This window comes from Nicotiana tomentosiformis, chromosome 8 (genome assembly GCF_000390325.3).
Source record: "Nicotiana tomentosiformis chromosome 8, ASM39032v3, whole genome shotgun sequence".
Lineage (NCBI taxonomy): Eukaryota > Viridiplantae > Streptophyta > Magnoliopsida > Solanales > Solanaceae > Nicotiana > Nicotiana tomentosiformis.
Window position 1 is genome coordinate 18542038 of NC_090819.1, and position 26909 is coordinate 18568946.

Sequence of the window (26909 nt, forward strand, 5' to 3'; positions counted from 1 at the left end):
TTTCTTGTAGAGAAAAAGATGATTTTGGTGAATACTGACTTAGGTATAAAAAGGCGGACTCTACTGCGGAATTATCCTATAAGGGTAGTAAAATTTTACCCTTTTAAAAGATTCTCTTTTTTGCTTAAAAGACTTTTAGTTAATTCATTCAATGACAGATTAAAATTATTTAGAAATTAAATAATAGTTTATAATCTACGGTGAATGTCCATAAATAGCTCTAAAATACGATTATTAGTAATCTAGAATTGATTAAATGACAGATGATTTGTGGAAATATTATTAAAGATAATTGAATTGTTTCTTGAAATTGCTTTCTAGCTAGTACAGCGTAGTACAAAATCAAGAAAGGAAGGTACATGGCTGAGCATGAGCAAAACCTTTCGGCTAATCATAAGGAGAGGGAGATAGGGTACTTGAGTATCCAATATCGCAATCTAACGTGCATGATGATGATAATGATGCATTTTTTGAGTAAATGATTATATGATATGCTCCATGAGATTTCCTATATAGGCGTATGTGAAAAAGTTAAATTATATGATACGAAATGTTATAATATTAACAATAATTACGTCTCAATCTCAAGTTAATTGAAGTCAATTATATGAATTTTCACTATACATATTCCTTTATTTAGGCATGTCTTAACATGACACTATGAGAATAAACTACTACTTCCATGTTTCAATTTAGATGAGATAGTTTGACTCGGTACAAAATTTAAGAAAAAAAAAAATTCTTTGAAACTTGTGGTTTGAAAAGCTTAAGGGGTAAAAGTTTTGTGGGGCCATGACATTTATGTGGTTATAAAAGCTTCTCATTAAGGATAAAATTGGTAAAATGAAGAGTTTAAAGTTGAATTATTTTCAATTATACAAATATGTCATTCTTTTTTGAACGAACTAATAAGAAAAGTGTGTCATATAATTTGAAACGGAGGAAGTAATATAAATGAAACTTGATCAGAATGGAGATGCTATGCCTATGCTGATAAAGCCAGAACTAGAATTTGAAACTTTATGAGTTCTAAACTCTAGAATAGTGACATCAAATGTTAGTAATTTGGTGTTGAGAATTTTTAAATACGAACATACAATTTACATAAAAGTTATTTGATTCGACCGACCTTTCCCCGTATATGCTGCATATGTAAAGACTAAAGGGTCATCAAAGGTTGAAAATAGTCGTCGGAATATATTTTCTTCACAAAATATGAGCTGGGAATAATATAGTACTGTAACTAGGTACGTACCAACTGTACTCAAAATTAAGCTTCTTCCTGTCGATACATGAAAAATGAAGAACAGCTAAGTATACAAAGACAAGGCGTCACGTCAAGGAAGAGAAGCTTCAAAAGATCTATCGAAAAAAACTGCAATGGCACATATCATATCTCAGCCACACATTTGGGCATCCACCATAGCCTAAAGGTACACTACATGCTTGTACAGTAGAATAGATGTGGGTTCAAGATGTAAACAAGAAAGAAAAGTATTTGTCCTTTTATTACGTTATAAACATTTTGGTTCTAATTAAAACATTTTGCTTTTGTGGATATTATTAGCTTATTGGACAATATAGATTATGAAGAGTTTTATTTTTTGATTTATCTAAATTTTAGGTTACTACAAATTTTTATATATTTAAATATTTATTTAGAACCAAAGATATATTGTTATTTCAATTAAATTGTTACAAAAGCATAATAGAACTGTTGCAATAAGACACAACTTTCGTTGCTATAGACAATATAAACTGTTCCAATAGGTCCTGCAAATAGTTCCAAAATGTGCGACAAACCGATGCAATAGGTAATTCAAACCGATGCAATAGAATTTTTTGCTTATCGTAGTCTATAAAAAACCGTAGCAAGTAAAATAAAACAGTAGCGTGATGAAACCGTTAGAATATATGTAAATAAACGTCGTAATAGCTTACATAACTGCTTCAATAAATTATATGATAGCGGTTTATAACCGTTGCATAAACTATATGGTAACGGTTGTGAATCGTTGCAATTGAAAAGAATACGTGTTGCTTCAGACATACGAAAAACCGTTGCGATAGTCGGCACTATAGCAACAATTTTGCCAACCGTTGCTCTAGCTATACTGGCACGCTGGCAGGTGGAACGGTCGCTAAATCGTTCCAATAAATCTGTGGCAACGGGTTCCCAATCTTTTGCACGGTATTAGACCGCTGCCATAAGTCCTTTTTCCAGTGTGTAATACTACACGTTATTAGAAAAAAAAAAGTCCTATTTGTTTTCTTAACCCCTAACAGAGTTTCAATCTGAGGATAAATTTAAACCAGAGGTAAAAGTAGAAGAGTAAATTTGGACCCCCCTTTTTTATATATATATATATTTTTATCAAAGTACATCAAAACCAGGATTTTGAGTGAAGCTGATTCGAAAAAATATTATTATGTCACACTTAAAATATGAACCTAGTTATGTCAGGGGATTTAATAGTTTATATATATGTACAAAATTATTTTTATCCTTTTGGCACAATAATTTTTTGAGGAAGGGGATATGAGTCCTCTTAACTAACAGTAGCTATGATCCTATTGACACGTAAAATTCACTCATTCTTACTGGAACTTAGTAAATAGTAAGGAAAAATATGAGATGATTTGCTAACGGTGAATTCAGGATTTGAAGTTTATGATTTTTTACGACAACCTTAAGTTAATATACAATAATATTTGAATTTATAATCAAATATTTATAGATATTTAATGAATTTCTTTGCATGTGATAGCATATATAGGCCATTGAACATATATAGGCCCTATCAGCCACTGCATTAGAGAGAACATGTTTATTCCTATGAGGAAAGCTTCTGGTTTCTCATCTGTGGAATATAATATAATGGTGATCTCTTCAGACGATTTAGGTCCTTTCCCTAGTATGGATACAACATGTACTGTTGTACCTAAATAAAGGTGCTTTGTTCTGTTTGGAGAATTAGTGAGATTTTTGTATAATTTTGAAATCGAATCCTTCTAACTTGAAAAAGCAGTACTTAGGACAGCTGGAAATCCTGCCACCCCCCAAAAAAAGTAGCTACTAGCCTACTACCCAAACCAAATACTCCGTATGTTCGGTTTATATGAACCTATTTTATTTTTTGGTCCGTTCTAAAATAAATGATTCATTTATAAATTTGGTAACAATTTAAGTTAAACTTACAATTCTACCCTTAATGAGAAACTTTTATAACCATACAAATACTCTAGTCCCTCTTTGATTTGTTTAGGACCACAAATTCTAAAAATCTTTATTTTTTCTTAAACTCCGTACCCAATCAAACAGGTTCACATAAATTGGAACGGAGGGAGTAGCTAGTTTTTTTTTTTTTTTTTTTAATATGGTTGGGCTAAAACGGCTCAAAGATATTTTTAATATTGTGTGATATTGTTCGTTTTGGGCCAAGCCCGTATATTTTTTCCCAAAAGGTCTCACACCTTTAACAGATCCCTACACCTTATATGTAGGTTGCCAATCTTTTCAGCTACTAATGTGAGACTTTGTTCACGCGCCCAACAATCTCTCCCTTGAATGAAGTTACACGTGGCCCCCTACCATGATCCGCGGGTCTCCCCCTCGAACTAAGTTCCATGTGACCATTCCCACGGTCCACAGGTCAATTTCTGAGATTCACTGTGTGTCACCCACATTGTTAGAGTAATATGGCAACCGAAGCCCGCAACCAACTTCATCTTGTGTGCGCCTTGCATCATCACTTTGCCATTTCCTCAAAAAACCTTACACCATTAAGAAATACTATATATATATATATATATATATATATATATATATATATATATATATATATATATATATACACACACGAGTTTATAAGAGAATGCGAGCTTCCTAGTAGTGCACTGATTCCTACCAAATTATCGTTCAAAAGTAGTTTCTACAATGTTTGATCGTACTGCTTCATTCACAAACATTGAAGGCAATCAAGTCTAGGGACTCGACTAGAACGCGAACATTCATTTTCTATCTATTAATAATTTCTGATATTGTTCACTAAAGTTATAACTAGGTTAGTGTTTCTAGTAAGTTTTGCACAATGATGAAAGGTTGGTTAACACATTCCTTCAACTTGTCTTAAAAAGAAAAAGAAGGTGCGGTCAAGTTTAAATTTAATGGCGTTAAAATCTTTTACAAATTAAGGATATCTATCTTTGTCCCCTTCTTTAACTGATGGATTTGGATGTAAGTCATTTATGCTAATGATAAGATCAATGCAGAAAACAAAACCCAAGAATTAGATCAGTCTTTGGTTAAAAGCTTTAAATAATTTTACTCAATTTTGTCCAAACACTAAATCAGTCTTTTGTAAAAAATCTTCAAATAATTTCACTCTTTAGTCATATTTTACCATTAATATACATGATTACGAACACATGTAATTTGATGTCTCTCCCGCCACACCTATTATATGGGGAGGAGAATTGGAGGAAAAGAGGAACAGTAAGAATCGAATTCACACTTATCATATGAAAAACTTCTATCGTCCCATAATTATTTTAACATATAATTTTTCCTTCTTGTTTTAAAAGAAAATCTTATTGAACATATCATATGATAAAAAATGCATCATTACCATCATCTTGCACGTTAGATTTCGATATTAGATACTCAAGTAGCCTATCTTCCTCTCCTTATGATTAGCCGAAAGGTTTTGCTTCCTTTCTTGATTGTGTGATGGTGCTGTGCTAGTAAACAATTTTAAGCAAGAATATAGATATTTATAATATTCATTAATTCTTTTACAAATATAGTTTAATTAATTATTAATCTTAACTTATTTACTTATTGTATCTTTAAGGTTATTTATCGGCATTCACCTTTTCTAGTGCAATTTAATATAAACCATACAAACTATTAATGTAGACATTTACCAGAAATATATTTTTCGGATAATTAAAAAAATTTATTTACCGAAATTGTGAAATATTTACAGCTCAAAGAGAAAGGAAGAAGAAACAACACTAGACTGGACAACATCACAACAAGTCCCAGATCATCACCATAGTTGATCTATAAATTATATCCCTGTTCTATTTTAAAATGGTGGAGTTTAAAGTATGACGGTGAAACTACTTAATATTGGGCAGTGAATACAAAAATAGTATCTTCAAGTTTCTTAAAAATAATATATATTTGAAAGTTATATAAAAGGTAATATAAATCACAATAGTTAGTAATTTAAAAATACTAATTAAAATGTCACGGCCAAGGAAAGACCTCTTTTCGCACTCCTAAATAGTAATAATATTAGTGTCTCACATAACATGAAACAAAGGGTATAATAGCTAAGTTTTTGATAATTTAACGTTTTCTAAAAAATGTATCTTGTCATTGAATGAATTAACTACATTCTTTTAGGGAAAAAGGTGACATTAACTAAATTCACGAAAGTATATATGCTGCAAAATATTGTAAAAATTTATTCAACCTTAATTTGAGATTTTAGGTTCAAACCAGTAGAGAATGCTAAACCTCCGTAATGGATTTTTTATGACTTAATTTATATTAGTCGAGCCAGTAAATTCGAGGGTAAATTTCACAAATTATGTCATATAACTATGACTGTTTTTCACCAAAGTCATATAATTTTGTTTCTCACGCAAAAATCATAAAACTTTCACTAACTCACATGAAAATCATAGTGGTCGGAAAATAAAATTTTCGATAGTATTTTCTTATTTTATGTTTTTTTTATTTTCAGTCTAATAGATAATTACACAATTAAAATAGAAGAAATATGACTATTTTTTTAGCCACTCCTTAAAATAATAGCCGATAAAATATTTTTATATATATATATATATATATATATATATATATATATATATATATATATATATATGTGTGTGTGTGTGTGTGTGTGTGTGTGTGTATTATATGCATATAAATACACATTCTACATATATTTTTGCTAGCAAATGCAATTAGTTTCGGCCGGCCGGTTAGTTTTATATTTTTCCTTAAAATAGGAATGACCCAACCCAACCTGACCCAATAACAATATACGTAAGTTAAAATAATACTAAAAGTGAATTCTTCCCCCATAAAAAAAATTAGTTTGGAATGCATGAGATTCTGAAAAAAAAAACAAAGAAATAAAAGGTATAATTAGAGTATATATATGAGTATTGGGTTGGGCGGGCCAGGTCGGGTTGAGTCATTCCTATTTTAATTGAATTATTATTTATTAGACTAAAAATAACAAATAAAAAATCGCAAAATAAGAAAATACTACTAAAAATTTATATTTTTCGATCACTATGATTTTTGTGTGAGTTAGTAAAAGTTTTATGATATTTGTGTAAGAAAACATAGTTATTTTACTTTGATGAAAAAAAGTCATAGTTATATGATTGTCGTGTGAGAAAATAAAATTATATGACTTTGATGAAAAAAAATCATAATTATATGATCATTTGTGAAATTTACCCGCAAATTCCATAGAAAATAAATCTTTTAAAGAGGAAGAACACTCACTAAAGCCCACCTTTATATATATACTAAACTCACTACTCACCCATCCACTAACCACAAAACATAGACTTTGTATCCTTTAATTTATCCGCCGCTTTTCTTTTTCTTTGTTCTTTCTTTTTCATTTTCCAATGGAGTTCTTAGCCCAACACCCACAGCAAGAACAATATCAAGATCAAGCTAATTTTTCAAGAGAGCTAATGATCATAGACACAAAAAACAACATCCAAAAAAGTGGTAGTAGAGTCCAAATGCATGACCAAGAAACAACAAACACTACTTCCACCACTAAAAAACGTTACATTTTTCTTCTAGGAATTAACTACTTGTGTCTTTTTGTTGGTTCAATCTCATCAACTCTACTCTCAAAATTCTACTTCAATCACAAAGGTGCAAGTCGTTGGGTTTCTACTTGGGTTCAATCTGCTGGCTTTCCTCTTCTCCTTCTCCCTATTTATTTACCTTTTTATGTTCTTAAATCCACTGATAGAAAACCATTTACTGGTTTCACTCCTAAAATCTTGTCACTCTCTATTCTCATTGGGTTTTTATTAGGTTTCAACAACCTTTTATTTTCTTGGGGTAATTCTTATCTTCCCGTTTCGACAAATTCTCTCGTTTTATCTTCGCAGCTAGCTTTCACTCTTATCACTTCCGTAATTATCGTCAAACAAAAAATCACTTACGCAAATCTAAATTGTGTTATTTTGTTAACACTTAGTTCGGTTCTATTAGCCTTAGGTTCAAGCCATGACAAACCAAAAGGTTTGACAAAGTCAAAGTATTTAATAGGATTTTTCTCAACAGTTGGTGCTGGATTATTATTCGCTCTTTATCTTCCATTAATGGAAAAAATATATAAAAAAGTTCATTGCTATTCTATGGTTGTGGAAATGCAAATGGTAATGGAATTAGCAGCTACGGTTTTGGCTACGATGGGTATGACTATAAACCGTGGATTTTTGGAGATGAAAAAAGAGAGTAAAAATGTGTTTGATTTGGGTGAAAAAGCTTACTGGTTAACGGTGATATTTAACGTGGTGACGTGGCAGTTATGTTTTATGGGTACTGCTGGAATGGTGTTCTTGACAAGTTCGTTAACAGGGGGAATTTGCATGACGGCGTTAATGGCCGTTAATGTTTTGGGTGGAGTTATAGTGTATGGGGATAATTTTGGTGACACTAAAATAGTTTCAACTTTGTTATGTGTATGGGGATTTTCTTCATATTTGTATGGAATGTATATGAAAACGGAGGAGGAGGAGAAAAAGAAAGAGAGTTCTATAGAGATTGTAACGCACAATGGTTGAGGCTAATGGCCACGTGCTAAATGTTTTTTTTTTTGGGTGGGGGTGGGGGTGGAGTGGGGGTAGGGTGGGAGAGTTTTTGGGAGAGGAGGATGAGTAGTCGTAGTTAGAATGTTATTGTTCGATTCAGACTGTTATATTACGAAATTTATATTATATCAACTTTTTTGTTAGTTTATTATGCATACTCATGCTATACTTTTCTTAATTATCCCAATCACCTTATTCTCTTTACAATTTTTGTTTGATTAGTTAGTTTTCGGTTATTTTTTAGGACATTAAATTTAAATACTAATATTGTTAGGATTGGCATTTGTTACATAAATATAGCAAATTTTTAAATAGTATAAGTTAATAATTGCAGTTCTCATGATTATCAACTACAACATAGAGATTTGTAACGCACAACGGCTGAGGCTAATGTTTCACATGCCAAGTCGTTGCTTTTTCCTTTTTGGTGTATGTGTGTTTGCTTTTCTTTCTTCTTTTTTTTGGGGGGGGGGGGGGGGGGGGGGGAATTGTTAATGAGGTAGTAATAGCATCCATTAATTTAAACCTTCAAAAATCCAGTCTTCCATTACTTGAGGTAGTAATAGTATCCATTAAGTGTTAATATTATGTGGCAAGTATGGAAAGCTAGGAATGCATGGTACTTTAATCACGAGAGGTTTGAACCGATTGATATTATTTTTAGGTTACTATTTGATTTTTAAGGATATTTTAGCTACTTGCTCATCCAGTTCTTCTCAAAATGAGATTTGCTTAGCGGCTCAACTAAAAAACCACCAAGATGGCATATTATTATTTACTTATATTTACAGGTGAATGCTAGACGTGCAAGTATTGGTGTTGCGGCTATGGATAGCCTTGAAAAACTGCTTCATGCCCATGGATCCCCAATCCAGTTTGTGAAAAATTAAAAATCATGATAGCTGAAGCACTTGCTATAAGAAGGGCTCTTGAACGTGCACTTATGAATGGTTGGAAGAAGGTGAAGATCCTATCAGATGCAAAGAGTGTTATTGACATGATTCGAAAAAAATATTACTATTTCATGTGAGATAGAAGTGACTTGTGAAGACATTTGGAAGCTCTCGACTTTGTTTGATCATATAGACTTTGTTTATATTCCTAGGAATCTAAACAAACTAGCACATAATTTAACTAAGTTTTATATTACTTTGTTGAAGGAAGTATCTTGGGAGAATTTTTTTCCCAAGTTGGATTGTAAATGATGATGCTATGGACGACACCTTTGCTCAACTTGTTTATTCTATACATTAATATTTTTTTTAATTCCCTCCCAAATTAGGAGGATCTATAGTGTTTCCACACTTCCCCTCCAGTGTGACTCGAACCCAAGACCTAACAATCGTGGGTGGAGGTACTTTACCAACTGAGCAACCCTCACTTATCTGCATTAATATAATATATACCTTTGAGGGAAAAAAAAATAAAAAGAATAAATTGATCAGCAATAAAAGACAAGTAGTCGTAACTAACAAGATGGATAATGAAAAAGAAAAAGAGTTAAGAATAAGAAGAGAAAAAGAGACAATCAAATAGATTAATAATAATTAAAGTATTAATATCGAAAAAGACGGCCAGAAGCAGTGAGCAGTCACAGTCAAAGCTTTGACTTTAGTCAATAAGTTTAGTTAAAGATCCTATAACTTTTTCAAATTTGCCCATTTTTCCACCTTTCAGGATTTTCCACAAACTTAATTCGTTTTATATATATATATATATATATATATATATATATATATATATATATATATATATGTGTGTGTGTGTGTGTGTGTGTTTGTGTATACGGGTAAAAACCGGGCTCGCGATACACTCCGGCCTCCAATGGGGTAAAACGAACTCGAGATATGATCATGAAGGATCGAAATCGAAACAAATGTTTATATATATATGTGTGTGTGTGTGTGTGTGTTTGTGTATACGGGTAAAAACCGGGCTCGTGATACACTCCGGCCTCCAATGGGGTAAAACGAACTCGAGATATGATCATGAAGGATCGAAATCGAAACAAATGTTTCATCGAGTCAGAATCCGGGGGCACGTTGTCTGTATTCGAGAATATCGGGGTCATGATTTGAGATCGATCGAAATCCTGAAGACATTGTCGGGCAATAAAGCACGACCAGCAGAAGGTTGTAATATCCGCGACTGGCCGAATATCGCAGCGTGGATCACGGCACGTATCGATGAAGAACCGACAATCAGTTAAACAAAAGATTTTTTACCTTTTATAGAGTTGTACTTAGAGTAGGATTCCCCTACTATATAAAGGGGAATGGGGGGAGGGGGGAGGGTCTGATAATTCATTAGAGAGATCATAACACGTATTCCAAAGCAATATATTATTATTTCCACTTTTATTGTAAGCTTTTTCTCTCGTTCATCAAAATTGTCCACCGTGAGCCTGGATCGAGGGTGAATACTTCACCAAGGTTGGAATCATCCTCCTCGCGTGATTTGAAATTATTGTATCTTTACTTGTCCATTCTAACTCAATTTATCGTTTTGTATCAAATTAATCCGCATATCCTTAAAACAACTTACAAATTTGATTGCTATTCAATTTTGAGGGTAAACAGTTTGGCGCCCACCGTGGGGCTAAGAATAATAGTGGCAATTTGATACAAATTTCTGTGACACACCCGACTTCACACTTGTTCTTTGAAATGTCTTTGATTTTGGGTCTAAGTTTAAAATGTCGAACTCCCAATCTGCTCCTCTAAACACGGATGCTGAATCTGGCCACCATGGCGAGAACAACAATATGGTGCCCAGTAACGAGGTGCCCCTTCGGATCCCAACGAAATTCTGGCCTCGGACCCGATCCACACCAACTCATATGTGGCCATTAACACAAATGTGCCCACCGATCCTAAGAACAACGTCCGCAGGGGAGTCCGATCGATAGCCCAAAATACTCATGACGGTGAAGGGGTTGGGATCAATTTACGGGTGATTTTTGAAATGATGCAGGCTCAGCATGCAGCGATAGCCTAACTACAGAACCAAAGTGGCGCTCCCAATACAGTTGAGCCCGAACCGTTTCGGAAAAGCACTCGCAGAAATGAACCAGTCACAGATAGGCTAAATAAAATTGAACCCGGGAACAACCCTGAGATAATAAAGATGCTCGAGAAATTGACAAAATGGGTAGAAATGGGAGAAAAGAAGAGCGAAGCCAATGACAAGAAGGTGGAGACCTACAACTCTAGGGTCGACCAGATCCCCGGATCACCTCCGATATTGAAAGGCCTAGACTCCAAAAAGTTTGTTCAAAAACCTTTTCCTCCGAGCGTGGCTCCGAAGGCGATCTCGAATAAGTTTCGCATGTATGAAATTCCTAAGTACAACGGAACAACTGATCCAAATGAACATGTGACATCGTACATGTACGCCATCAAGGTGAACGACTTGGAAGTTGATGAGATCGAATATGTCCTGCTGAAAAAGTTCGGAGAGATCTTGTCAAAAGGAGCTATGATATGGTATCACAACTTGCCCACCAATTCTATTGACTCATTTGCTATGCTTGCAGATGCTTTTGTAAAAGCGCAAGACGGAGCCATCAAGGTTGAAACCAGGAAGTCGGACCTTTTCAAGGCAAAGCTAAGAGATAACGAAATGCTCAGGGAGTTTGTGTCAACATTTCAATTGGAATATATGGACCTGCCACCGGTGGCAGACGATTGGGTCATTCAGGCCTTCACCTAAGGACTCAATGCTCAAAGCTCATTGGCTTCACAGTAGTTGAAGCAAAATCTGGTAGAATATCCGGCTGTAACTTAGGCCAATGTGCATAACCAGTACCAATCAAAAATTAGGGTCGAAGATGATCAGCTTGGGGCCCCTTACGTGTCTGTTTATCCCGTCCGAGCTAGTGACAGATCCAAAAGAGACATTGATCATGAACCAAGGTCAAGTAGAGATCGGTATCAATCGTACAACAGTGATCGTAGGGTTAGCAGGCCTGGAGAAAATGCTGTGAGAAGTGAAAGGAGAAGCGATTGAGGTCAAAATAACCGGGGGCTCATGAGGAAAAACGATTTCGACAGTCCCTTCGGGTCTAAGGAAGCGCCGAGGTTATTGGAGTACAACTTCAACGCCGATGCTGCTGCTATCGTGTCTGCCATCGGACGCATCAAAGACACCAAGTGGCCTCAACCTATACAGTCCGATCTAGCCCAAAGGGATCCCAACTTAATATGTAAATATCATGGCACTCACTGCCACATAACAGACGATTGCCGACAATTGAGAGAGAAAGTAGCCCGATTATTCAACAACGGACATCTCTGGGAGTTCCTGAGCGATCGAGCCAAAAACTATTTCAGGAATAGAGATTCTAGTAAGCAGATCGAGCAGGAGGAGCCTCAACACGTCATTAATATCCTCATCGGTAGGGTCGACGTTCCCCAGGGGGCAATGTTAAAGCGCACTAAAGTATCCATCAAGAGGGAAAAACGGACTCGAGATTATGTACCAGAAGGAGCCTTGTCTTTCAATAACGAGGATGTTGAAGGCATTGTATAGCCCCAGAATGATGCACTGGTAATATTTGTACTCATAAATAAATCTTGAGTTAAGCATGTGTTAATTGATCCAGGTAGCTTGGCTAATATCAGTAGATCGAGGGTCGTGGAACAACTAGGTCTACAGGACCAAATCGTGCATGCAACCAGGGTTCTGAATGGATTCAACATGGCATGCAAAACCAATAAAGGGGAGATAATATTACCGGTGAACACCACCGGAACCATTCAAGAAATAAAGTTTTGCGTGATCGAAGGAGGCATGAGGTATAATGCTCTGTTCGGGAGACCATGGATTCACAACATGAGGGAAGTACCCTTGACGTTGCACCAGGTTCTGAAATTCCCGACGCCAGGAGGGATTAAAACAGTTTATGAAGAATAACCAGCTGCAAAGGAGATTTTTACGATCGACGAGGTGATCCCGGTATCCGCACTTTCGACATCAAAGGGTCTAGGTCTGGTGGCTAGAGACGAAACCAAATAGCAATTACCAATACCTGCCTTGATAGAACCAGAGAAGCAGGGGACAGATGAGGGTGACGACTATGGAGTTCCCAAATTTTTCATTGTCCCCGATGATTCCGATGCCACCAAATCAATAGTCGAAGAACTGGAGCAAGTCATATTAATCGAACACCTGCCTGATCATAAGGTACACCTGGGCACGGGGCTAAGTCCCGAACTCAGGAAAAAACTCATTTAATTCCTTATAGCTAGCATAAAATGTTTTGCTTGGTCCCACCTCGATATGACAGGGATTGCGCCGGAGATAACTAATCACAAGCTAAGCCTGGATCCGATGTTCCATCCGGTCAAGCAGAAAAGGAGGCCTTAGTCCGAAGTCAAGCATGCATTCATCAAGGCATGCTGAACGAAATAGCAAATAGAGCACATAGACACTATAGGCATGTTTTCTACCCTTTTATGCAAGCATTAGAATACCCCAACCCCTATTTTTTTTTTTAATCTCCCCATCATTCAGTTTACAAATCATTACAGGCCTAGAAGGAAATAATATATACTTAAAGATGACAAACTATAGACTAAACAAGTACAAACCCGCTAAGGAAATCACAGGCCCAATCCAAGGTAACCCGGGGATATCCCAGGCCTTCAACAACAGGCCCAAACCACAGGCTCACAAGAAAACAACTAGAGTGCCCCTGAATCCTGTGACCAAGTCCAAAAACACATATGGCCCCCTTCAGGCCCAACAAATAATTTACTTACCCAAATGGATGCCAAACTCGATCAAACGAGTAGCAAATGACTCATAAAATTAATTGGACAACACAAACACTCAATTCTTAAAAGTGAAACTAGCAGCAACTCTGGTCGAGGTATATAAACAAAATCATGCTAAGTTAGAAGGCATTTAAGACACATATAAGGCAAATTTATGCTCATAGTTCTAGTGACAAGTTTGAGAGTGATCTATTTGACTAAATAAGATAGTAAACCATTCTAAAGAATTTCTATAAGAAGGCATGATTTAGAGTCAATCTAGGGAACTCTAGATGAATGGTCTAGCAGATTCAGGCAAGAAGCAAACAAAGTACAGCCAACACATAGAATGGTCATCATAGAAAACAAATGAAAAGAACTTAACAGAGCAAAACTCATGATCAAGTGACTTCTTAATGGAACAGGAAAATCTTAGCATGCTGAACACTAATCATAATACGAGAAGCATATCAATCTTCAGAATCAAGATAGGCTAGTATTGAACCCGATACTAGTTGGTCATATAGGAGAGGAGAGACTGGTTATGAGGTTTCCTAAGGTCCCAGACAGTGTTGAAAAGCATAGGATTACATAAGTTCCAAACATATATTAAAGCTTAAATGGCATGAACACAAGCTTTAGCTAACCAGTATAACACAAGGAATTCAGCAGGTTGGACAGGAACGACTTAACCAGGTCTGAAACATATGCATGGATTTATCACAAAGGTACAGGACAAGGCAGGGGACACACATTAATCCACAAGTAGCAAGGAAAGCATGCTTAGGCTAATAACATAATCAGGAGTTAACTATAGAACATTAAGTTGCACATGAATGATTCAACAAGAATTAGAGTAGGTTCTGGGAATGATTCGACTCTTTACAAGAGTACAGAATAAGGCAAGAAGCTAAACCTAAAATAAGCAGCATATTAGAATAAACATGCTTTAAGAAAATAGAATCAAGGCAACAAATAGGCAAATTCGATTACTAGAAAATTACGAAATATTATAGAAAATACTTGTATAACTCTTGTAAATTAGGTAATGATATAAAATGATATTTTGAAAGTATATATACTATTTAAAAAAATATGAGGGCAAAATTGAGTATCAACAGCTGCCCCTCTTTACCAGAGAATAATGAAAGAGTTGTCGGGTCAAGAAAATGATGACCAATTTTGTCTGAAGTGAGTGAGGAATGATGTGTTTTGAAAAAATGGGGGGCCGAACCCTGGTTCTTGAGTTGCCTACATATCCCTGGTGTTACGGGAATCAGGCCATGTGTAGTTCTGGATCTCAACGGCGAACGAATCCGATGAAGTTGTTATAAGAGCGGTCATATGTTTCGAAAAAGGATCTTTTGGGTAGGATAGTGTCAGATAATCTTAGGTGGAGCTATGAATGTGAATTTGAATGTTACGGATGTATAAGGCCAATATTTGAATGGTTATGGGACAAAAGGTAATCAATTACTGGTCGTCGGTTACGTTTGAGATAGTCAGGGATATGAACGTTGTGAATGGAAACCGGAGCAAAAATTGCTCATGTTTGTATAACAGTTACCTCCTGAGTCACCTACAAAACTTAAAACATGATGCACGCAAATATATGTAGGTTATTGTGAAAATTTAAACATGATGCAAATTCCCTCCAGACCATGAGGGTTGTATTCGAATGATGAGGATGATGTCCTTAGACCATGACGTCCTGGGCCATGAAGCGTATGATAAGGGATTTATAGGCCATGAAATGATGTCCTCGAGCTATGAGGATGATGCCTCCGGACTATGATGCCTTTGAATAATGATGTGCAGTTTCGAGAGATCCCTAGGCCATGGAATGGTGTCTTCAGGCTATGAGGATGGTGCCTTTGGACTATGACACATTCGGACAATGTGGCGATGTTTCTGCCCATGAAATGCAAAGATGTGGCGATATCGATTGTTTGATATAGAAAATAGGTGATGCTTAGTCATATGCGAGGACGAGACAAGACAATGCTTAGTTTTGTATGAGATAAGGGCAGTGCTTAGCCCTATGCGAAGAAGGGAGATAGTGCTTAGCCTTATGCAGTGTGGAGACAGTGCTTAGTCTCATGCAGAGGGTGGAGACATTGTTTAGTCTCATGCAATGGATGGAGACAATGTTTAGTCTCATGCAAAGAAGGCAATGTTTAGCCGTATGAAATAGTAGAGACAATGCTTAGTCTCATGCAAAGAATAGAGACAATGCTTAGTCTCATGCAAGGAAAGGCAGTGCTTAGCTTTATGCAATAATGGAGGCAATGCTTATCGTCATGCAGTAATGGAGGCAATGCTTAGCCTTATGTAATAATGGAGACATCGCTTAGCCTCATGCAAAGACCTCATGCAAAGAATGGAGACAGTGCTTAGTCTCATGCAAGGAAAGGCAGTGCTTAGCCTTATGCAATAATGGAGGCAATGCTTAGCCTCATGCAGTAATGAAGGCAATACTTAGCCTCATGCAGGGTATGGAGACAATGCTTAGTCTCATGCAAAGAAAGGCGGTGCTTAGCCTTATGCAGTAATAGAGGCAGTGCTTAGCCTCATGCAAGGTATGGAGACAATGTTTAGTCTCATGCAAAGAAAGGCAGTTCTTAGCCTTATGTAATAATGAGGGCAACGCTTAGCCCTATGCGAGAAAAATCAATGACTAAGTGCGAGAGGATAAAGTATTTCTTAGCTTGATGTGTTTGCGTTTGGCAATTCTTGTTGTTGTGGAGATAGTGAACCTGTTGTGTATATATTTGCGGACGTTCTTATTATGTTCATTGTGCCTGCATCCAAAGAAAAGTCATGAGTTTTGCGGGGAAAAGGTTGGTTCGTGCTCTCGATTTCCTTGATTCGCCTTTTGCCTTGAGGCCCTGATTGAGTCACCTTGGGTAATGTCTGGTTGTCATAGAAACAAAATTTTCGAAAACATGCATGTATTTGACAAATTATTTACATAAAATATAGTAGTTTGAAATATGTGATAATATATGAGATCAAATATTTTGATGAACTGGTGACTGTGATGCATTTTGAGACGTTGCAACCTCCTTGCTTCAGAATTTTGAGGATCCTCCTCAAAATTTTGCCCCAGTTTAAATGCATACTTCTGGCGACACATTATTTGGCGGTTCCAAATGTGATGAGATCAGGCAAACTCAGGACCTTGCCCCAATTTCTGACCATAGGGAAAATAAAGTTTTTATTGTGATGTGACCGAACCCACAGGGCTACCTACGTATCCCCTCTTAAATGAGAATCAGGTCAAGTGTAGTTCAGTTACATCAAATAGAGAGTGCAAACATAATCTTAAACATAGTATCTCTTGACTGCGTCCGAATTGAAGGTTTTGGCCAAATCTCTCCATCCATCTCTGCAAGTATAAGTGCTCCTCCTATCAATACCCGGTGAACCATGTAAGGGCCCTGCTTGTTGGGTGAGAATTTCCCCTTTGCTTCATCCTGATGTGGGAAGTTTCACTTTAGTACCAACTGCCCCGGCGTGAATTGCCTCGACCTGACCTTTTTGTTGAAAGCTCTTGCCATTCTGTTCTGGTAGAGTTGACCATGACATACCACGTTCATTCTTTTTCCATCAATGAGAGCTAGTTGTTCATACTGGCTTCGTACCCATTCTGCATCGCTAAGCTCGACTTCTTGTATGATTCTTAAAGAAGGAATTTCCACTTTGGCGGGAATAACGACTTCAGTACCATAAACCAATAGGTAGGGAGTTGTTCAGTTGATGTACGAATCGTGGTACGATACCCGAGTAAAGCAAACGGTAGCTTCTCGTGCCATTGTTTGTAATTATATACCTTTTTCCTCAATATCTTCTTGATGTTCTTATTGACGGCTTCAACGGCGCCGTTCATTTGCTGCCTATATGCTGTAGAGTTTCGGTGTTTGATCTTGAATGTCTGACACATGGCTTTCATCAAATCGCTGTTGAGATTGGCGGCATTGTCAATAATGATTGACTCTGGTACCCCAAATCGACAAACAATGCGGTCCTGAATAAAATCTACTACAACCTTCTTAGTTACAACTTTGTAAGATGGCTTCAACCTATTTTGTAAAGTAGTCGATGCCTACCAGAATGAACCTATGTCCGTTTGAAGCAGCGTGTTTGATTAGTCCGATGATATCCATACCCCAAGCTGAGAAAGGCTAGGGTGAGCTTGTTGCATTAAGTTCGTTGGGTGGTACTCGTATCATGTCAGTCTGTATCTGGAATTGATGATACTTTTGAATGTACTTGACACAGTTTGTTTCCATAGTCATCTAAAAATACCCTGCTCTTAGTATCTTCTTGGCCAAAATGAAACCATTCATGTAGGGTCCGCAGGTTCTGGCATATATTTCCTCGAGCAATCTGGATGCCTCCTTGGCATCGACACATCGCAGTAATCCCAAGTCAGGAGTCCTTCTATACAGAATTCCTCCACTTTGAAAGAAATGGTTGGCGAATCTTCGAAGTGTGCGCTTCTGAGTGTGGGTAGCGCTCTCTGAATATTCTTCTCTTTCCAAGTACTTCTTGTTGTCATGGAACCAAGGGTTTTCATCAATATCTTCTTTAACATGAGCACAATAAGCTGTCTACTTATGAATTCCTATTGGGATAGAATCGATAAAATTCTTATCTGGGTGTTGTATCATGGAAGACAAAGTGGCTAATGCATCTGCAAACTCATTCTGAATTCCTGGAACATGTTTGAACTCTATCTTTGTGAACCTCTTGATCAGCTCTTGTACACAGTGCAAATATGGCAATATTTTGGTGTTCTTTGTAGCCCATTCCCTTAGAACCTGGTGCACCAAAAGATCTGAGTATCCGATTACCAGCAGCTCTTGAATGTTGATGTCAATAGCCAATCTGAGTCCCAGGATGCAGGCCTCATACTCCACCATATTGTTGGTGCATGGAAACTTGAGTTTTGCGGATACTGGATAGTGTTGACCGATTTCTGATACTCAGACATCTTTGATGCTAACTCCTTTGAAGTTTTCTGCTCCATCGAAGAACATCCTCCAACCATCATATGCCTCGGTGATATCTTCTCATACGAACGACACCTCCTCGTCGAGAAAATACATTTTCAATGGTTCGTATTCTCCATCTACAGGATTTTCTACCAAATGATCTGCTAATGTTTGCCCCTTGACTGCCTTCTAAGTCACATATATGATGTCGAACTCACTTAGCAATATCTACCACTTTGCTAACTTACCCGTAGGCATGGGTTTCTGAATAATGTATTTTAGCGGATCCATCCTTGATATGAGATATGTAGTGTATGCACAGAAGTAATGTCTCAATTTCTGAGCTAGCGATGTTAAAGCACAGCAGCTGCGTTCCAACAAAGAGTACCGAGCTTCATAAGGCGTGAATTTGCTTGCTCAGATAATATATCTCCTGCTCCTTCCTTCCTTCCTGTTTCATCATGTTGTCCTAGAATGCAACCAAAATCCCCATCCAACACAGGTAGATAAAGCAACAAAGGTCTTCCCGATTTTTGTGGGACTAGCACGGGCGGTTTAGATAAATACTCCTTGATTTTGTCGAAGGCTCTCTGGCATTCTTCAGTCCAGCTTGTCGCCGCATCTTTCCTCAGCATTCTGAATATTGGCTCACATATCACAATTGATTGTGCTATAAAATAGCTGATGTAATTGAGGTGCCCTAGAAAACTCATCACATCTTTCTTATTCTTTGGAGGCGGTAGGTCCTGGATAACTTTGATTTTGACGGGTCTAGCTCAATACCTCGGTGGCTGACGATGAAACCTAACAATTTTCCAGCAGGAACTCCGAAGGCACACTTTGTAGGGTTCAACTTCAAGTTGTATTTTCGAAGTCGGCCAAAAAATTTCTTCAGGTCTGCTATGTGATCTGAACTCCTTTTAGATTTGATGATAATGTCATCCACGTACACCTCTATTTCCTTGTGTATCATGTCATGGAAGATGGTTTTCATGGCTCTCATGTAGGTGGCTCCAACATTCTTTAAACCAAACGGCATCATTTTGTAACAGTATATTCCCCATAGTGTGATAAAGGCTGTCTTTTCTGCATCCTTTCATCCATCCAGATCTGATGGTATCCTGCAAAGCAATCCATAAAGGATTGGAGTTCATGCTTGGCGCAATTGTCAATCAGTATGTGTATATTAGACAACGAGAAATCATCCTTAGGACTTGCTCTGTTAAGATCTCGGTAATCGACACATACTCTAACTTTTCCATCTTTCTTCGGAACTGGCACAATGTTGGCCAACCAAGTCGGGTATTCGACCACTCGGAGAACTTTGGCTTTGATTTGTTTGGTGACCTCCTCTTTTATCTTCAAACTCATAACCGGCTTTAACTTTCTGAGCTTCTGCTTTACTGGTGGACATAGGATTGGTGGGTAGTTTGTGAGCTACTATGGACGTGCTTAAACTAGTCATATCGTCATAGGACCATGCAAAGATGTCTTCATATTCCTTTAGGAATCTGATGTACTCTTCCTTCTCTGACGGTGATAGATGAATGCTTATACGTGTTTCCTTGACCGCTTTAGAATCCCCTAAGTTGACGGCCTCAGTTTCTTCCAAATTAGACTTTGGTTTGCTTTGAAAGTCTTCTACTTCTCTGACGATTTCCTCAGGTATTATTATATCTTCCAGATACTCTGAATCACTGTCCTTATGTTGCGTTGTCTCATTACATGTCATAGTCGTAGGTTTATCAGGATATGTAATAATTATGCTGAAAAGAAATGTAGAAAGATAATAATAAATATAAAAAGCAATAATGCATTAATAAAAACTTTTAAAACTTCAACAAGTACGGCTCGATGGTTCGAGTAATTATTTCAAAACAAAATACTGAAAAATATCTCAAATGCTCAAAACTATTTAAAAATAATTTATGATAATTTGTCAGGCTTCCCAGGAACTCGACGGGCCCAGGATGGTGCAACGGTCCAGTTCTTGAGAACAGCTCCTTCTAACATGGTCTGAATGGTAAGGTCTTCCTCCTTATCCTCCTCAACAATTGCACTGCAGTCCATGTCTTCTTCATCTTGAAACAGCTTCCTCATGCCAACCAAAACCTCATCTTCCTCAGATCCCCACATCAGGTCAGCTTGATGGAATGTCTGGTGCAGAGGTGGTACCGGTTGTCCTAGTGGATAATAAGGAGCACGCCATGGTGGTGACCAACCTTGGTATTCTTTCCATGTGTATTCATACCCGAGTCCAAAAATCATACCATGGTACTGTGGTCGTACTGATTTGGTGATCCCTTGAAGATTTTTGCCGAGACCCTTATCGGGTTCATACCATGTCCACAACAGTATGCATTCTATCTTGTTTCTCCACCATCGGTCCTTTTCAATTGCGCTGACTCGTTCAATGCGATGGTATGTTTCTCTACCCAACTACTTTTTATTTTCAATGACCAGAACGGTCTGATTGATGTAGATGGGGTTACTTCCATCTCCATGGATGATCACCTCCTGATGATTCCATTCAAACTTCACAGCCTGATGCAGAGATGAAGCCACTTCCCCGGAGTCATGTATCCATGGTCGTCCCAACAATAGGTTGTAAGTAGCAGATATATCTAGCACTTGGAACTCGACATCAAACCAAGTCGGGCCCATCTGTAGATTGAGGTTGATTTCTCTAATGGTGGCTCTCTGAGATCCATCAAATGCCTTCACATTCATGCTTCCCTTTCGTATCTCGTGCAACCCTTTACTTAGTCTCTTTAGAGTGGTAAATGGACATATATTGAGACTTGAACCTCCATCTATCAAGACCCTGGCGATGAACTTATCTTTAAATTGCACCGTAATATGCAACGCCCTGTTGTGACTCAGTCCTTCTGGTGGTAATTCGTCTTCATGGAAGGTGATTTTGTGGCTTTCCAATACCTGTCCGACCATGCTAGCCATCTCTCCACTAGTGATGCTGGTGGGCACATAAGCTTCACTTAACACCTTCATTTGGCGGGCGGGTGGAGGTGAATGGTAATATACAGGTTGAGTATTATAGGTATGGTAGGTGGCAGCAGGGTGTTGGTATCTTGGGGTGAGGGTTGATATGTGGGTGGAGGTGTTTGGTATGTGAGGGGAGACTTAGGGTCCTGGGCTACCATCATGGCACCCACTTCTTTCTTCTTCGAAATGCCTCCTGATTGCAAAGATTTATTTGTGGCCTGTAGTACCTCGAAATTGGTCACCATCCCATTCTTAACTCCTTCTTATATTATTTCTCCTAACTTGATGATGTCAACGAACTTGTGATTTTCAATAACCATCAACCTTTTGTAATGCTGCGGGTATTGAGTTCTGACAAAGAACTTGTTCATTTGTTCCTCTTCAAGTGCTGGCCTTAACTTTGCGGCTTCTGATCTCCAACGAGTAGCATACTCGTGGAAGGTTTTTGTCGGCTTCTTCTTGAGGTTTTGAATATAGAAAAAGTCTGGCGTATTTTCCGTGTTGAATCTAAATCTATCCATGAAGTGTGATGCCATACTCACCCAACTAACCCATTTCTTTGGGTTTTCACTGATATACCAAGTCAAGGCGTCTCCTGTAAGGCTTCGCATGAACAGTTTCATGCGGATTTGTTCATTCTCGCCCACTTCTACAAGCTTGTCACAATATGTTCTCAGATGCACCTTCGGGTCACCGATATTTCGAACTTGGGAGGTTTGTAACCCTCCGGCCGTTCCACATCCGGCTAAATACATAGGTCCTCATAGTTTAGACCTTCAACGCCTTTACCACTTTCAACACTTTGAACTCTACCAGTGAGCTTCTCGAGTTCCTCCGCCATGTTTTTAATGAGCAAGTCCTTATCAGTCGATTTGAGTATGTATAAGGTTTGCTGCGGGGTGTGGGGTAAGGTTTCCACATATATCGGATTGCTTTGATGGATTCCTGGAACTTGGGTATAAGGGTGGCCATTGGTCGAATTTTGGAAATTGGGAGTAGGTTGTGGTGCATTATGGGGAGTGTGATAAGTATTGGTTTGCGGGTATTGAGTTGGGTGATGGTGGTGTTGTTGAGGGGTCGGTACTGGTGGCGGGTTGAGGTTCTGGGGAGGTGCGGGATATTGGTATGGTGCGGGAGGATTTGGTGGTGGGTTTTGATTTTTGTGTGTTCTGTGGTGGTGTTTGGTATTGGATAGTCAAGTTTTGCTGGTTAATGTCGGGAATAATTAGAGTAAGGGAGAGGTTTGCCAAATTTCGGACTTGCTCAAGCTCGCCCTGTAATTCCAAGATTTTCTGCTCCAAACATAAGACCAACTCATTTTGTGCCGGAATACTTCGGCCATATGAAGTTTCAATGTTTTCTGTTATAGTAGCATTGTCTTTCCTGATACCACTTAAATCGTCCATTTTTCCTTTCCATTTGATTTTGGGATGCTTGGTGGAGGAGGAGGTGGTGGACCTCTGGATATGATGTGGTATGCTGATGATGCCAATATGCACAAACCAACCTTCGGAAATGGGAATAATCAAAAAAAAAAAAAGAATAAGCAAAAGGTAATCAAGTTAGTAAGGTAAAATAAAAGAGTGTTTGCAATATTTAAACATGTTTCACAAAGTCATGCAATAATTCGCATCCTAATTTGGGGACCTCATTGTGCCTGAGGTAGGACTAATAGACACACACACTTAGAGAAAATTGATGCCAACTGTTAGCACCTAATTTTTGACTATATTTGAGTTTTTATCACCTTCTACTGTATAAATATTTTCAGAATTTAATAAATATTTTTTAGCTTTGTTACACTTATATATATAACAAAGCTATATATATATATATATATATATATATATATATATATATATATAAATTATTAATAATTTAAAAGGTCAATTATTACTATTAGTATTATTTTTATTATTATTTTTATCTTTATTTTTAAATAAAATGAATTAAAAACCGAAAATAAATAAAAATTAATTATTATTATTATTATTATTTTAAAACAAATTTCGGATGGGAATTAAAAAATAGGAAAAGTAGAAATATAAAATTGAAAAGTAAAAGTAAAAGTAGGTAGAAATTGTTTAATAAAAAAAGTAAAAGAAAGTGAAAAATTAAAAAAAATAAAAGTAAAAGAATGTGAAAATTTAAAAAAATAAAAAATAAAATAAAGTTAGAATTAAAAAATAAAAGTAAGGGTATCTGATTTTTTTTTTTTTAAAAGTAAAAGTAAGTGGGAAATAAAAAAAGAAAAGTAAAATAAGTGGAAAATAAAAAAGGAAAAGTAAAAAAGTGGAATTTTAAATATATTAAAAGTAAAACAAAGTAAGAAATTAAAAAAATAAAAGTAAAGGAAAGTGGGAAATTATTTGTTTTAAAAAAATAAGAAAAATGGGAAGTGAAAATTCTTTTTAATTAAAAATAAAAAAATAAATAAAAAATAAAAAATAAAAATCTGAAAATTCCGAAATTTTTTGTCTATAAATAGAAGAGAAATGTGATGAAAAAAAAGGGGAGAGAGAAAAAGGAAAAAATAGGGAGGAAGAAATTGAGAAAAATTTATTTTCTTCTTCTAAGATAAGAAAATTTCTACTCGTGTCATTCTTTCTTTGACTTTATTTCGAAAAATTCAGCAGCTTCACCACCCTAAAACCACCAGTCCTTGACTACTTTTGAGCCATCATTAACCCCCCTCCCCCCCCCCCCCCAACCCAAAAAAAGCTCCAAAAATAGCCACTAAATCGTCAGTTTTGCAAGGTCGATTGAAGTTGCAAGTTGAGATTTGCCGCTCGAGTTTTCCGTGGTCCGAAGGGTCCAGTTGAGAACTATCCGATCATTGAGTGGTTATAATTTAAATCCACAATCATCAATACAAAGGTTCACTTCTCTTTCTATTTTTTTTTTCTCATTAATATTTTGGGTCACTCAGTTTTAATTTAACTTTGAGTATGATATGATCGAGTTCGCATCTCAGTGTGCTAAGATTAATTTGTTCTCATGTTGAGTATTTGTTAAGATTAATTTATTATCCTTTTTAGTAGTTCATATGGTTAATTTTATTGATGAATATGTATTAATTCGTTACTTTTCTTGTTTATTCAATGAAGTAATGGCTTTCCATTTTAACATGCTTTAGTTTCATTTTGATCTCCTATCTTAGTTACTAAATTGGTTCTGCCTGTATCTATTTATTCCTGCCATAAATTTAGTCTAGTTTCAAATATTGGTTAGCAGTAAAATTATAAGAGATTAGGTTGGGCCATGATTGGTGTAAGACTTTAATTGGACTTCTCTAGCGTATTTATGGGCTAATTGTTGCACATGACCAAAAACAAATAAACATTCACAAGCTAGCCAACTTTTTCCATAATTAATTTACTTCATTTCCTCCATAACAATATACATACCTCATGACCTTACAATAATGCCAAAATTAGTAATTGAATAATATTCGAACACCGTAGCTTAATTTAGGCGCGATTAATAATAAATTATCGTGACTATGGGTACGGTTCCTGTGGCATGGTCATGATACGTAAACCCCAATTCAAGTGCGTGTTTCACGCGATTTGACCATAACTTCAAATAATAATAAAAATAAACATGTTGTAAATCGCGGATGCGTTTCACGTGGCGCGGTTTACAATGTGTACCAAAACGACAAGTGTGCGACATCGCGACTTATTCAAATAAATTCCATAAATATTAAAAGATGGTAAAAGACAAAAATGCACAATAGGTTTAAAACATGTAATAAATCAGATAATTACGCCAAGTATTAATTGTTAAGCGACCGTGCTAAAACCACGGAACTCGGGAGTGCCTCACACCTTCTCCCAGGTTAACAGAATTTCTTACCCGATCTTCTGTGTTCGCGGACCAAAAATAAGAGCCAAATTTCCTCGATTTGGGATGACAAAATAAATCGGTGACTTGGGACACCATAAATTATTCCAAGTGGCGACTCTGAATTAAATAAATAATCTCATTTCGATTAATATCATTTTAATTAGAAAAACTCCCTTATCCCCTATCCCCTCGGAAAAAAGGAGGTGTGACAACTCTGGCGACTCTGCTGGGGAGAAGAACCCAGAATCTTTGGTTCAAGGTTCAGAATTCGAGCTTAGAATAATTGTTATACTTGATTTTGTTTATAATCTGATTTTTACGTGTTTGAGCCTAATGTGCTAAATGCTGCTTTTTATCGCTTTGATATTGTTTGAACTGTATATAAATTGCTACGAAACCCTCCTTCTCTCAGAGTCTTCTAAATCTTCTGGGGAGCGTGCGCTTCGCGTGGCTTCTTTTCTGTTAGAGTCACATCCTAATTTTAGAAGGAGGTTCGGACAAGTTGCAAAGCCGGTGAAGCTTTTGTATTTCCGGTACGGTACGCTGCCCCCCTCGGCTCCAGTTGTCCGCTCGGGTAAGCCAGGTCTAGAATAATACACCCAAGATTTAAACTTAGAATAACACAGCCTCATGCCGGATCCCTAGTAGGAACATTTATTTGCATCACGTGCATTTGACTTTGGGGACTCAACATAGGGGTTGGGTACGTCTAGGACAGGTGTACCCAATATATTGGACCATCTTGATGCATTTTATGTGCTATTTGTGCATATGTTTGTTTCGGCTTGCATGTTGACCGACTTCTAGAATAGGGAAATGGAACCAAGAAAAAACAAAGAGTGAGGTAAAAAAAAAAAAAAAAATTTACCCGGTTTTGAAAATCCAGGTATTTGAAAAATACTGAAACTCTGGAAAAAAAAAGTCATTTTCAAAATAAGTCGTGTTTTCCTGTTGCTCCAAAACCTACCAAACTACGCGGGTCTGATTCTCACCGGATGTGAGATACGTAGGCAACCCCTATCAGGTCCGACCACATTTTTTCAAAACTAACCAAAATAAGAACCTTTTAAAACATGATCATCACCCGGGGTCGTTCTTGTCAAAATAGCCTTAAAACACTCTCTTGGAGCACCGAAAAGCTATTTTTACAAGAATAGCCATAATGTAAACCCAAGTCAGTCTTTTCTCCTATAACCAACCTCAGTTGGCAGAAACAACCCTAAAAACTTTCCTCAAGTGCTGAAAGGGCCGTATTTGCACAAAAAAAAAATGTTACGACATTTACTGATTTGGATTTTTAAAATTAACCACTTTGTGTTTTTGGAAAATGTGTCAGTTTTGATTTTTGTCCTCAATTTGTGTGCAGAATGAGCACTGTTGAGAATGTACCTTTTCGGGTCGTAGATGAGATTCCACTAGGACTCCACATGTGGTGGAA

At 37.0% G+C, this 26909-nt stretch overlaps 2 protein-coding genes across 2 annotated transcripts; one reads left to right on the plus strand and one right to left on the minus strand.

Moving 5' to 3' along the window:
* The first annotated feature begins 6598 nt into the window (after positions 1–6598).
* LOC104107773 (probable purine permease 4) lies at positions 6599–7864 on the plus strand. Its single transcript, XM_009616662.4, has one exon. It carries the CDS (start codon positions 6661–6663, stop codon positions 7837–7839), a length of 1179 nt encoding a protein of 392 aa, XP_009614957.2. The 5' UTR covers positions 6599–6660; the 3' UTR covers positions 7840–7864.
* A 3717-nt stretch (positions 7865–11581) lies between these two features.
* LOC138897132 (uncharacterized) lies at positions 11582–19254 on the minus strand. The gene is made up of 5 exons (XM_070183090.1): positions 19008–19254; positions 18372–18445; positions 17931–18235; positions 17455–17704; positions 11582–11641 (listed from the first exon to the last, which is right to left on the minus strand). The coding sequence occupies exons 1-5, from the start codon at positions 19252–19254 to the stop codon at positions 11582–11584; spliced, it is 936 nt and encodes a 311-aa protein (XP_070039191.1).
* Positions 19255–26909: the final 7655 nt, after the last annotated feature.